Source organism: Prinia subflava, chromosome 22 (assembly GCF_021018805.1).
Source record: "Prinia subflava isolate CZ2003 ecotype Zambia chromosome 22, Cam_Psub_1.2, whole genome shotgun sequence".
NCBI lineage: Eukaryota > Metazoa > Chordata > Aves > Passeriformes > Cisticolidae > Prinia > Prinia subflava.
The window spans coordinates 5474424-5488637 of NC_086268.1; the positions used below are offsets into that span (position 1 = coordinate 5474424).

The following is a 14214-nucleotide window of genomic DNA, read 5'->3' on the forward strand; positions in this document are numbered from 1 at the left end:
TTAAAAGAGGGAAATCAATAAAATAATTTAATGAGATAAAGAGAGCACCACCCTAAAAACCAGGATTAATTCAATGCTGAGAAATGCATGAGTGAGCACATTTAATGTGGAAGGGATTGGTGTGAGAGAAGGGAGAGCGTCAGAAAGGTCAAAAAAGCATTCAAAGCTTCCAGGGCTTATGTGAACCAACTGCCTTTGGATAAGAAATTATCACCAACAAACTCTGGCACTTGGTTTTCAGGAACCAACAGGTCAAAAATCTAAGCTGTCCCTCCAGGCTAAGACAAGATCAGGATGTAGAGGATTAAAAAGCTTATGAAAAATAAATCAAACAGCTTTGCCACGCACAAAACTGGTTTGCTTGGAAGAACAGATGCAGGCATTGCTTGGTTCTGATTTTACAATCACAGAACCTCCTGAGCTGAAAGTGGCCCGCAAGGATCACAGAGTCCAACTCCTGGCTCTGCACAAGAGACCCCAGGAATCCCACAATGTCATGTTAAGCAAAAGAGCTCAGTGTTGATTGTTTTTAGTAGGTACTGCCCTGCAAATTTCAGTTCACTTTCATATTTGATAATTTCAGTTTAATTGATTCCCTTTGGGACCCAGAGCGGTGATGTACTATGGTGAAACTCAGCTTCCCTTCTGCTCTCACTCACAGATTCAAGCTGGCCCACATTTAAATGCATTTTTAACCCCACTGACTCTGCACACAACACGCCTTGGAGCCCCATTCTCCATAATGACACTGTAAAGGACAGAAAAGCCTGGATAAACCTCACCTAAAACTAGACAGAGCAGTGTGTTGGTGACAATGTCAGCCATCCCTTAAACAAGCTGTGTTGAACCTTGTGCTTCAACTACCTGCTGTGTTCTGCCTGGCCTGAGCCCATGTCCTGGTTAACACCAGCACTGCTGGCTCCTTGGGAAACCCACGGAACCGCGCCACGTCTGCGCCATGTCCCTGCATGGGGATGGCTGTGGATGGCTGGAGATGGCTGGGGATGGCTGGAGATGGCCAGGAATGGCTGGGGATGGCTGGAGATGGCCAGGAATGGCTGGGGATGGCTGGAGATGGCTGGGGATGCCTGTGGATGCCTGGGGATGCCTGGGGATGGCTGGAGATGGCCAGGGATGATGGCCAGGGATGATGGCCAGGGATGATGGCCAGGGATGATGGCCAGGGATGGCTGGAGATGGCTGGGGATGGCTGGGGATGGCTGGGGACGGCTGGAGATGGCTGGGGATGTCCAGGGATGATGGCCAAGAATGGCTGGAGATGGCTGGGGATGGCTGGGGATGGATGGGGACGGCTGGAGATGGCTGGGGATGTCCAGGGATGATGGCCAGGGATGTCTGGAGATGGTCAGGGATGCCTCGGGGTGGCCGGGGCCGGTACCTTGCGGTATTTGACGAAGTAGGCGTTGATGGGCAGGCCCCCGGCGCGGCCCGGCCGCCACACCAGGCTGTACGTGTCCGGCTTCGGCGTCTGCGGGGGGCTCAGGATGATGGGGGCCTCGGGCGGGGCGGCCGCGCTCGACGCCTTTTCCATCGCAGCCGCGTCCGGAGGAGACCTTGTTGGAGGTGAGCTTGAAAATGCCATTTCTGCACCAAAATCAGCGCCGCTCTCATCGCTCTGGGCGAGCTCCAGAGGGGCTGTTTCTGCTGCTCTCGTGCCAGCTGCTGCAGGAACTGCAAAGGGAGGGTCTGGTTACATCCCCACGATGACGTACGTTCACCCCACGCCGAGGGGACACTAAATCATTTCAGAGTGACATTTCCAAACAAGCCCTGCTGCAAAACGCCAGGTCCAGAGGTGTCCACACAGACCTGAGCCTGGTGCCAAGCTGCGGCCTGGGTGTTTTTTCAGGGCACAGCAGTGGGGTTCGGTTTGTTTTGCTTGGTTTGGTGTTTTTTTCACAGTAGCAAAGAGAGAAAACCTGAAACTCCAGGTCTACAGGCAAAGTTTGACCATATCTCCACTAAATTAAGTCATGGCAATGCATGTTAAAAGAAATAAATACGTATATAGCTAAATTTGTGAGACAAACAGAGTAATTTGTACGGCGTTGTACAAGGAACTTTTCATGGCCTGCACTGGCATGCACACAAGAGGACATTCTCCTACCCCAGTTTCTGAGGTTTTAGCTGTAATTTAGAGAAGCTTTGAAAGCTGTACAACTCAACTACTTCATTTGAAAATTTATGCTGAGAATAAACTCAGTTTACAGGAAGATCTACATGCAATTTAATACCAACGCATTTCTAGAAATCCTTCTCTAGCCTCCTCCATCGAATTTACTTTTGCTGGCATGAAAAAGAAATCTATATAGGATCAGTAGTCTAAAAGAGGTCACAAGACAAAAAAAAAAAAGCCCTGTTTGGCTGATACAGAGCTCGTCAGAATTCCAGGCAAGAAAAGGGTGGCAGGTTGGACATCTGAGATTAACCAGGACAAGAAAACATCAGTATTTAAAGCAAGAAGGTTTGGGAAGCAGCGCAGCTCCTCAAGGCTGCACACGGCAGCAGCAGGACAGCCAGATGTTCGGAGCCCTGTCCGTCCTTTCAGATTTGTGTAGGTTTATGTTACGTGCCGGGGTCTGGAAGGGGAAGGGAATGAAGGGAACTTGGTTTACAAAACAAACAAATTCCTTGGTAATGTAAAGCCTAGGCAGTGTTAGCCTGGCTGACTCGGATTCCTTCAAACCTCCATTAAAATACCAGCAGCAAGTGTGGCTGCTATTTTTGGCCACTTTTTAAAAAGCTGGGAAGGAAAGTTCTCTTTTCAAATTGAAGACACGCTCTCGGCAAGCATTCCTTGTTTGTTTCTTCTCATTTATTTAGCAATGCCACAAAATTCAGGGACAGGAAGAAGGCAGCAACATGGGGAGGATGTCCCCAAAGCCCAGATGGTCTTAAAATGCCAGACACTGCCAGAACAACCCCTGAGTGAAAGGGTATCTCTGCAGCCAGTGGGGCAGCGGGAAGGGCGTGCTATTGGAAACAAATGGGAGGAGGTGGACCCCGAGGATGTGGGTGGGCACGGTTTGGTCTGATGCCCGCTGGCACTGGGGACTCTTGGAGTGGAGAATGAGTTGTGGTTTCAGCTGGTGACAGCAGACCCACAGCCAGCGCTGTGTTCACTGCCGCAGGAGGGGAGTCGTCAACAACTGCTGGGTTGTTGTGTTTTTGCTTTGGAAAACAGCCCCCGAGTAACAATTCCCATTAAGTAATTCACATCTAAGCTCTTTTTTGCAAAGTTTCTGGTATAATTACTACCCAGCACATCAGCCTTCTCTCTGCTGCTGTCTCATTATGCAACTTTTTTTGGCTGTTGCTCTCAGTGCCATCCCTTTCCCCTTAGCCATGGAGATTTTTCTTCCTCAGCTTCCCAATCCTACCAAGAATACCAGCAGCACTGAGCTGAGTCAGGCCAAAGGCTGCATGGACCCAGAATCCTCATCCCACCAGCAACCAGAGAGGGACTGAATGTCCCAAATTTGGGCATTAAAAGAACATATTAATAGAATCTTAGAATGATTTGGGTTGGAAGGGACTTTAAAGGCCATCCAGTTCCATGCCCCACTGACCTTCCACCGGGCCAGGTTGCTCCAAGCCCCATCCAACCTGGCCTGGAATGTTCCCAGGGATGGGACAGCCACAGCTGCTCTGGGCACCCTGTGCCAGGGCCTGCCCACCCTCACAGGGAACAATTCCTTCCCAATCTCCCACCCAGCCCTGCCCTCTGGCAGTGGAAAGCCATTCCCTGTGTCCTGTCACTCCAGGCCCTTGTACAAAAACCCTCTCCAGCTCTCTCTTAGGTATGGGAAGGGGGTCTAAGATCTCCTCAGATCCTTTTCTTTTCCAGGATGAACCACCCCAACTCTCCCAGCCTGGCTCCAACTCACACATTCCATAATACCCACTACTCTGCTGCCTGCTGTTGTTTCTCCCTTTCAGCTGCCTCATTTCAAAGGGGAACAGCCCTCACTTTTCCAGCCTCTCCTCCTGCAGAAACCTTTCCCCAGGGCTGTGTTTCACAGCACCTTGGCTTGCTCTCCTGACCAGGGCACAGCCACAGCAGAGCCCAGCCCGCTGCTGTGCCCTGGCTGTGCCAGCAGTGCAGCAGCTCCAGGTTTTATCTCTGCTGTGCAAACAGGTCACATTCCCCAGGCACTTCTTCCCTGCTTCTTTAACAGCCAGAGGATCCTCCCTGCTTTGCAAGCTCTCCAAAGACCTCAGCACAGGCTGGGAAAGCCCTCTGAAAACCTGGATGAAGCACCTCAATGAGGTCACCCACACCTGGCTCGTGTTCCAGATCACATTAGGACTTCTCTGAGCTCCTCTAAAGTTTCTGTGGGAGCAACTTCAGCCCATTTGCCCCTGAAACATCCATCTCTGTAGACTAAATGCTCCTTATGTTTTTCACTCCCTCTCCTGCTACTCAGACTGCCTGCAGTGTATTTTTCTCCTTCATTTCCACTGGATGAAGTTATTTTGGAGATTTAACCTTGTGTTCAGTAGCTCTGGGAAGCTCCTGCCATGCAGGCCAACCCCACTACTGTCTAAAAGAGACTCAGAAAAGGGAGGGCCGTGGGTACAGGATTCAGAGGCATCATTTTACATTTTGGTGGTTTCTCACTATGATGGCAGCTGAAGTTGTCCTGCCTGCTGTAAGACCATGCAATGAATCACAGCCTGGAACAGATCCAGCAGAAGGAAAAAAACCAAAGATATATTTTTCAGCCCAATGGGCTCTCTTACTGTGTGCTGGGACATGGCAAATTATGGGACTGGGTACTGAGGCTGAGAGGTGCTTAAGCTGATCCTTCTACCAAAGAAATACTGTGGAATTTCAGCTGAAGTCATTCAGGTGCTTCAGAAGTGTTACCTGGCAGGAATTCTTCATTAAACAGCTGAGTGTCTGAGCATGTCTTTGGCATGGCTGGGAGCTGTTCTAAACCCCTAACAGCTCCCAGAAAGTCCTCAGGGACTTTTATATCAAAACCAAATGCCTTAACCACCCTCTGCACCATAATCAGCAGCAGTACAACGTATTAGAAACCGATAAAAGTTAATAAACAAAGCATTAAAATTGAACTCACTGCCATAAAATTCTGAGGCAAGGCAGTGGGATTTTTCTCTTTAACACAGGCTGAATTCTGGGATGATATTTAGTTTCATGTTTCCACTCAGCAAGGTCCAAAAATAACTGATTTATAAAACTACATGATGGGATCACTTTCTTGAGGTTTCTTCTTTCTTTTTTTCCCCCCTAAGTGAACCTTTAAGCATCTTTTCATGTTATTTACAGGAGTTTTAAACTCTAACCAAAGAACTTTAAATATGGGGCCATATATTAAATCCCACTGACCTGAAATCTCCCTGGCATTCAGCTAAATTAACTAAGGCAAGGTGCTGAAAGAGCTGGGAAAGTTAAGTAACTTCATGTAACTAAAAATCTGTATCTTGTAAAGGGAACTTGGGGGAGCTCAAACCTGATACTAGAGTCAAACAATATTCCAATGTGAGGAAAGGCTCTTTCCCATCTTGCTGTAGTGTAAGTACTGTCTTTTTCTAGTAGCAATTTCAAGAAAAAAATAAAAAATACCACCCTTGGATGGTTTTTATCACAGAGAAGATGCTAAGTCCATGCAATGCACACAGCATTCCTCCTTTGCCTAAGGTGGGAGGGAGGAGCTGGTGCAGGCACACAATTAGGACTCCCCTGCTTCCTTCCCCTGAGACTCCTCCCCACCCACCCACCACTCATTTCTTCTTTTGAGGCATTTCTCAGCTAAATGAGGCAGTCAAGAGGGGGTTCTGGGGTTTCACTTACCCACGGTGAGGAAGGCAGAGGACAGGGCAGTGCCGTGCTCGTTGCTGGCCTCGCAGCGGAACTCGCCGGCGCGCTCGGGGCTCACGTTCTGCAGGCGCAGCCAGCCCCAGCCCACGCGGGGCACCGGGGGGCAGGGGGGCTCTGTGCCAGCCCGGGGGGGGCTCTGTGCTTTGGGGTGATGCCCCTGGGAGGGGTGGCTGATCACGAGGCCTCTGCTGTCGTACCAGCGGATCAGAGGAGTGGGCAGGCCGGTGGCGTTGCAGGACAGCGTCACGTCCCCACCGGCCACCACAGTGGTGTTGGCTGGGGGAGAGATGATGATGGGGACAGAGTCTTTGCCTGGGGGGAAATACAACCCAGGAATGAATTCAACTAAGGGATATGACACTTAATGCCAGAACAAGTCAATACAATTTAAAAAATCACGTGTGGTTCCTTCTAACATTTTAACAAATGTTTTTTCTCTACACAGCATCTCTAGACTCCCCTTCCAGACTGAAGAGATCAGCACAGGCTCCTCCTCAGAGAAGGCTGATCCAAACCTACCCTCCAACCACGCTTTAAATTCTCTAAATGACAAAGGCTTGACTGTCAGTGAGGAACACTGCACAGGCAAGACTGGCTTAGTCCACTCCACACACACAGAGGCCATGAAATCTCTGCTCAGCCAGGCTCTGCACAGCTCACACCAACCATAACTGGTCCAGAGAAGGTTCAAAGCTTCAGCTACACATGACAGGGAGAGAACAGGGACAGTGACAGTCTTGCCAGCATCTTTGTGCCAGCAGAAATCAACTTCTCTGGGTATTAGAAGGTATCTTAGACAGAAAAGAGATCAAAAAGACTGCTGGTACCTGATCCTGCCAATCTGATAGAGGGGAAGTGTGCATTAACCCCAAACCTGATGATTGTTGTGTAAACTTGATTATGGAACAGGCTTAACTACTCAGCAGCCAATACTAGGAGTACAAGCTCATCCAGCACAACAGGATCCTGATTCTATTTAAGAATAAATCCCATCAAATCCAATCATAAGCTGATTTGATTGCAGCTGATAATCCAGGTTTTAAATATCAAGCAGCCACACTACACCAGAAATCCCTACATCTCTTAAAATCCAGCTGAAAGCACCTTCTTTGTAAGATTAGTGGTCAGAAACAAATTAATACATAATCTAAGGAAAAAAAAAAAAACCAGCAGAATAAAGCTTAAAATCTAAATGCTTAATGTGAGTTCTTGAGGGCTGCAAGTGCTCCTACCTGGCTGGACACGGAGTCTCCCCGTGGACTGCACAGAGCCAATTCCATTGTTTGCCACACACTGGTACAGGCCAGAGTCCTCCAGGGTGAGCCCGCAGATGCGCAGGTGGCTCCCTGAGGGGAAGTGCCGCGGGGAGGGGCGCACAGGAGCCGCGTTGTGCAGCCAGCTGAGCGTGGGAGCAGGGCTGCCACCGGCGTCGCACCGCAGATGGACGCTCGCTCCGGCGGCCACGGTCTCGTCCTGCAGCCCCCTGGAGAGGGAGGCAGGTTCTGGAAAGGGAAATGATATGCAACTTTTTTTGGCTGTTGCTCTCAGTGCCATCCCTTTCCCCTTAGTCATGGAGATTTTTCCTCTTCAGCTTCCCAATCCTACCAAGAATACCAGCAGCACTGAGCTGAGTCAGGCCAAAGGCAGCATGCATCCAAAATCCTGATCCCACCACCAACCAGAGAGGGACTAACGACTTAGACTAAGTCCTGAAAAAACTGCTGTGGAACATTACACAGGCTTATCACATCCAAAAGCTGAGCAAGTACCACAAACTGCACAGCCTGAAGCTGGTTTTCCCACACATGGGCTTATTTGAATGGTTCCTCCCTTTTATTCCAACAGCCACATGTTTGCATTGATCTCGTAAATAAAACACTTCTATTTTCAAAACAAGTAATTAGTGACATCCCCCCAAAAAGAGGTGTGTTGTGTGTCAACACTGTTTTCTGAGTAACTCCAACATACACATTTTAAAACCCAAACAAAACCTGTCATTAATGCAGAAAAACTCAAATACCAGGAAAATCTGCCACAATGGAAAGGGAAGGTGAGGAACAACTAGCAGCCGAACAAAAGAGGACAAATATATGACTATGTTTCTTTTGCTTTTGTTTATGTTCTCATCCAAACATATCAACTTCCCTCGCCAGCTTTTTGGTCACATACAACCTCAAAAGAAACAAATCTGGTCCCTGGCACATTACTGACACTCTGTAGGAAAATAAATGGATCAGTTCTTCCCTTGGAGTTTGTTATCCTTCACTGTTTCATCATTTCAGACTACAAATGGTTCGAAGAGATAAATAATTACAGATTTTAACTTGGGAGAAATGATGGGATGTGGTCATTATAAACAGATCTGTATTCTTTATTTTAATATGCTTAAGGCTGAGAAAGAATGCAAGGCTGTTTGGAAGCACATGCCAAAACTAGCAGGTATACGAAGGGTAGGTTTGCTGCCTGGATGTGAAAATGTCTTTACTTCTTACCAAGTACAGTAAGCGAATAGTTAACATATTTCACTGTTGCAGAGTCGCTTCCCACCACGCAGGAGTAATTCCCAGCATCCGATGGCTCGAGCCGCTCCGTCACCAGGTGGGAGTGCAGCAGCCTCCAGCTGCCTGTCCCCAGCACGTCCCGGCCGTCCCTCAGCCAGCGGACGGGGAGCGGGGCTGGCCCGCTGACCACACACTCCAGGGTCAGGGCGCTGTGCCGGGGCACTGCCAGGCGCTGCGGAGCCAGCGGGTGAAGGATGCGGGGGCCGCCTGAAGAAGGGCCTGGGGGAAAGGAGATGAATGTGGAATATAATCACAGAATGGTTTGGGCTTCTGGTCACTTCCCACTAGACTGGGTTGTTCCAAGGCCTGTTTTAGGATGGGACAGCCACAGCTTCTCTTGGCAGAGAGCCTCACGGGGCCTCACCACCCTCACAGGGACCCAATCTCTAATACAAACCTACTCTCTATCAGTGCCATTCCTCCTTGGCCTGTCTTTCTCCATTTTTCTTGTAGGCTCCCTTCAGGTACTGGAAGGTTACAATTAGGTCACCTCTAAACCTTCTATTTTATGGGCTGAACAATCCCAATTCTCTTAGTTTTTTCTTGCAGGAGAAACCAACCAAACTTTTAAACCATACCCTCCCATCCCATTCTCTATCCTTCTCCATGTCTTTCAAACACTGCACTTGGGACTGAGCACAATGTTGTAACATTGTCTTCTAGATTTGGGGACAGAAGTATTAGCAGTATTCCCTTTCCAAAGATGACTGCCTGGGATTTGAAAAGCAGTCAGACTGTTCCTCCACAGTGAGGGGAAATAAGAACTGAATGTGCAAAGAATGCAGGAGGGATCTTACATAATACAGTGTTGGGGGCACTGATATGCCCTTGCTAAAAACCTTAGGGTTGTTATTTATTCTGTTTGAGCTGTATTAATTCTGAAAAGCTGAACTGAATACTCACGTGTGACTGTGAGCTTCCGTCCAGTGAGTTCTACTCTGAGGTCGTGAGTAACTGGGTTGTATGCTGCACACTTGTAGGAACCTTTGTCTTCTAAAGATACATTCAAAATTTGCAGGTTTCCAGATGGAAGAATTAGGTAGTTGTCTAAACAAGTGGGGAAGGAGAAAAGAGGAATAAATTTAATTTAGTTTCAAAAGATTTTTTATTATTTTCAAAGTTAATTTGTCTGCTATACCTATTTATTTTACGTATACAATCACAACGAAATCACCATGCAAAGGAGACTCATTTCCAAGGGCAAGTTTAGAGAAAGAGATTTGCACAGGAAGTTCTGCAAGTCTCCAGAGGATTTTTTTCCTTTAGGTTCAAAGAAAAAACTGCAGGCAAGCTTTTGTTAGATAGTTATTTGGCACAAAACACCTCACCTGTTGATTGTTCCAGCCATTTCCCCCGCACTTGGAAGCGAACCTGTGCTTTGGGGTGACTTTCTGGCACCTTGCACCTGATGAGAGCTGTGCCTCCTTCCTCTGCTGCAACAGCAGCCGTCCCCAAGGCATCAAAGTCAGCTAGACCTGGAGAGAGTTGGGAACAGGGTGAGAGCAGCCACGGCTTGGGAGAGGGGAAGGGCAGTAAGCCCTGTTCAGAATACAGACTACATAATCATGCTGATTATCTTCTCTGGTGCAGCTTTTGGACATTCACATCAACAGGTCTGTCCTGCAGCCTATAACAGCATAAACCCCCTCCCTATTCCCTTCCTTAATACAAAAAGCACCAACTGCTACATGGGAATAGTGAGGCGAAAAAAGAATTCCTACATCCCCTCAACTGCTCCCAGAAAAGCCAGGAGAGACACTGGAAAGGCTGCAGGACTCCTCACGGACTCTGCGGGCACTACAGAAGACGATTCACACTGACAGCAGGAAGCCTGTCCATAAAAACATGGAATTGTCTTTCTGGGATGATAATGAACACAGCAGTGCTGTGAGATCCCAGCACCTTCCTGTGTGCTGCCAAAACCTCCAAGGGAGGAGGGAAGTGTGAAAGCTGCTCTTCTACTCCCTCCATGTCCAAACTTCTTTGAGGTTGTGAAGTTTTCCTATGTTGGCCACCCTTGGAGCTCTCTTGAGAAGGGCTGGCCATGGGTCAGTACTTTACCAAAACACTTATAAGAGATTTTCCTCCCAAGGGGATTTTGGACATGCTCCATAGATGAGGTACCCTTCCAGAGAAATCACTCAAACCCTGCTTGACAAAGACCTGATTCAGGCAGCCCACAGATCCCAAGCAGACAAATCAGGCTCATGCAGGAATGTTGTACTCCCATTCTCAGCACTGCCTCGTCCTTTCCATGTGGAAGACATTGTCCTTCCTCTTCCAAATCCCTTGAGGTCACATAATTTACAGATCAAGCATCAAAGCAAAGATTGATCAGAAGAACCAGTGCAACTAAGAGAAGGGAAGGGGTGCCTAAGAGGAGAGAAGACTGTCCCCACCTGAAGAACATCAAAACTGGTTCGATCAAATCAAATTAAAATGAAAATCTGCAGCTGCCACTGATTTCCCAGGCAACAATTCCCACAGATTTCTCCTCAACGCTCAAGAACGCTTCTGCAATGGCATGGCAGCTCAGCTGCTCTTTCAACATCTTTTATGAAGGGAAGCATTTGGGAATCTTATATTTCCAGGCCAATTCATGGAAATGAATATTATTTCATTGAATAACATTTGCGTTTGCTGAAAGAGACCCTTGAGGTCCTTCAACTCTAAATGAGGCTGACACCAACACTAAATCCATCAGGTATGGTTTGGTCTAGCTGAGGCTTTAAAAGTCTCCAAGGATGGGGAATCCACAAGCTTTCTGGGGAATCTGTTCCAGGGCTGCATCACCTGACAGATCTCAAACGATGTAATTAAAAAACAGGCGAGAAGCATTTAATCCATCACACTGTACGTACTGGCTGAGGAAAATAAAACACCCCAGAACATTTTGATCTAGGTGTTTTCTAAAAGTCAAAGAAGAACAAACCATCCAAGCCAGCTGAGGTCTACAGAAGTGGCAAGGAGCAAAGGACAGAGATGCAGATGAACTTACTGGCCATGGACACCGCGGCCGGCCGGCTCCGCACGGCGCCCACGCCGCTGCTGGCCACGCACTGGTAGCGCCCGCACATCGCCGCACTCAGGGACACGATTGTCAAAGATCCCGACTGGATTTCCACTTCTCCCCCGCTGCTGTCCAGAGGCTCCCCATTAAACAGCCAGGAAATGCGAGCTGTGGGGGGCTCGGCGGAGCAGCGGAGCTGGACGGGCTCACCAGACTTCTGGACAGTAGATGAGGGCTCAGAAATAAAACGGGGAGTTAAATCTAGAAGGAAAAATATACATATATTGAGTTAGGGACCAGAATTCTGCATGGACACAGGTGATAAAGTTAATGATTCGTGGGAAAGACTCACCATATAAAGAGTCTCTAAACTCTGAGCTGCAAGTGATACTCAGGCAAGTGTTGCCTTTTCCTTGGCAAGAGAACTCAGGAGAGATTCCTGCTCACTCTCAAACACTGGGAAAATGTCATGATTGAAACCCCACAAATGGGGTAACAACAATTAAATGGAGTAAGGTGCAGTAAGGGCGAGGTACTTCCTCAAGTGTGCACAAGGCAGAGGTGTCACATTTGCCAGGGGCAGCCAAAATTGCACTCCCACTGGATTTATCCAGAGGAAAACAGCACCCGTCACCTGAAGAGATGGAGCACAGGAACATGCAGCTGTAGCTGATCTGTCCCATATGAAGCAGGCCCGGACGTGACTTGTAAAATGCTAGAAATGGCAGCAGCCTGCCAGGTATTTACACAGAACCGTCTCTGAGTCTGCAGAACTAATTAAAAATAGCCGGATAAAAAAAGCTGGACGAACAGCAAAGGCTCTTGCTAATTCCAAATACATGGACTTCATCAGGACAAGGATGATGAATTGGGCATCCATTATCTTTACTGAGTAAAGATGAACAGAAACAGGAAGAGCTGCTAATAAATAAAAGGTTCAATTCCACAGAACTCGGTTATGAGAATCCATTTATTTGCCAGAAGAAAATTCCTGCTTGTTGGAAGAGATTTTTTCCTATCCTGGCCAATGAAACATTGGGAAGTATTTCCATTTGTTTTCTATTGAATTCTCCACTAAAGATTTTGCATGAAGGAAGCAAGCAAAAGGCAATTAACACCAGTAGTACTTAATTAGTTAGCAATATAAATTAGGAGAAAAAACTAAATTAAAAATAGACACATTGGCAGGGAAAACCAGCTTCTATTTTGTAAAGGATTTAAGGAATTCCAGATAGTACGGGTCAAGATGATATTAAATGACATCCAAGTCAGAGACAGTTTTCTTATAGGTGGGGCCCTGGGTTCATGCTTTTCTTCTCAAGTCAGTCCATCCCAGCTCTGCTTATGAGTTTCAGATGAGAAACTGCACATTTTTAACTGAACCATAAACTATCTGCATAAACATAAAATAAAACTGGAAATTAAAGTGTGGCTTCACTTAACGAAAAAAGATGAAATCCATAAAAATGGTATCCAAGCATTTTGCAGGACTCCAGATGTCCATTTTTAGCTTTTAATTAGAAAACTGTTTTTCCTATTAGTTCAGTTTGAATTTCCAGGGATAAGAAAGAAGCACTGACCTTTCAGTTTGCTTGCCACCAATTGCTATGAAATCATACTGCTACTTTCATCTTCGCCCCTGCCCTCACTTCTGACACCAACACTGCACTCAGCGTAAAAGGCAAAATTGGTAGCAGTGACCCTGCAGCTGGAATTTATCTCCTATGACTGCTTGAAAAATAAAATTTATCCCATTTGCTCATAACGATTGGCTATGAAGTGCTAAAAGTAGTAAAAGCTTCTTTTTTGTGTGGTTACGTTAAGACAAGCTGACTACACAGAGCAGATGTGTCAATTAAAACCATCCCTCTTCTTTTTTTTAACACCAGAGCTGTTCCAAGTGCAGCCACGCATCAGCTTTCGCATTTCAAAGGGCTGATTCCCCTCTCCCCCTGCAAATCCAAACCCCTCCCGACCCCTGGGAACACAAGATGCACTGCATGCAGCAGAATCGGCGTCCAGCTGAATCCATGGAGATCCCAAGGAACAAACCCAAGTAATCCAGAATCTTCCATGTTCTGGCGCTTGTCTTGAGCCAATTTTTCATGAGCAAAGTCATATATTGAGTGTAAGGCTGCGTTTCAATGCTCTCTTAAAAGCAGCTTATTGACAATATCCATCAAAGTTGGCCACTTTGAAATGCACTCCCAAGAGTTGTTTGTTCCAAAGTTTGGGCTCAACCCCAAAACCTCCAAGTCCCCAGCTTAGGCGAGGCCTTACCTGTGCTGGTGACAGTGACAAGGCTGGTGGCAGTGATGAGGAGCAGTGCCTGGAAGCGCCCGGGGGATGGATGCATAGCGCCAGATTTTCCAAATTGAAAGCCCGAAGCTCCAGACTAAGACGAGGCACGGAAACAGCTACAAAACAAACAGGCACATGTCTACTGTGACTTTCAGGAGTTCATCTTTTAACTCTCTTACAACAAAGTGTTTGGGGTTTAAGAAAAAAAAAAAAAAAAAGCACAACCAGGAAACAGCCAATATTCTTTGTAATATAGAAACCATCTGTAAAAGTGAGTTAGAGCTGAACTTCACTGTGGTTCCAAGTACTATTCTTAATGTAAGAGTTTTTCCACAGCTGGGGCATGAGGCATCCGCATTGAACCGCTCTGCCTTGATAAATTAGACTCTGTTCCACCCAGAGGAGCTGGAGTCCAAAGTAAACAGCTTATCTATTGGAGATAATATTGTTTGCAAACAATAATCATTTGCCCATCT

General features: G+C 47.2%; 1 protein-coding gene across 2 annotated transcripts in view; it reads right to left on the reverse strand.

The window, feature by feature from the left end:
• Positions 1-14214, reverse strand: part of CDON (cell adhesion associated, oncogene regulated) — a 55666-nt gene that overhangs the window by 22619 nt on the left and 18833 nt on the right. For both annotated transcript variants that reach the window (XM_063417658.1, XM_063417659.1), the window contains exons 2-9: positions 13718-13854; positions 11426-11698; positions 9756-9902; positions 9331-9474; positions 8359-8646; positions 7099-7368; positions 5840-6178; positions 1400-1692 (exon numbers count right to left, since the gene is read on the reverse strand). In XM_063417658.1, coding sequence (XP_063273728.1) covers positions 1400-1692; positions 5840-6178; positions 7099-7368; positions 8359-8646; positions 9331-9474; positions 9756-9902; positions 11426-11698; positions 13718-13793 — 1830 coding nt within the window. In that variant the 5' untranslated portion in view covers positions 13794-13854. The remainder of the gene's footprint in view (positions 1-1399; positions 1693-5839; positions 6179-7098; positions 7369-8358; positions 8647-9330; positions 9475-9755; positions 9903-11425; positions 11699-13717; positions 13855-14214) is intronic.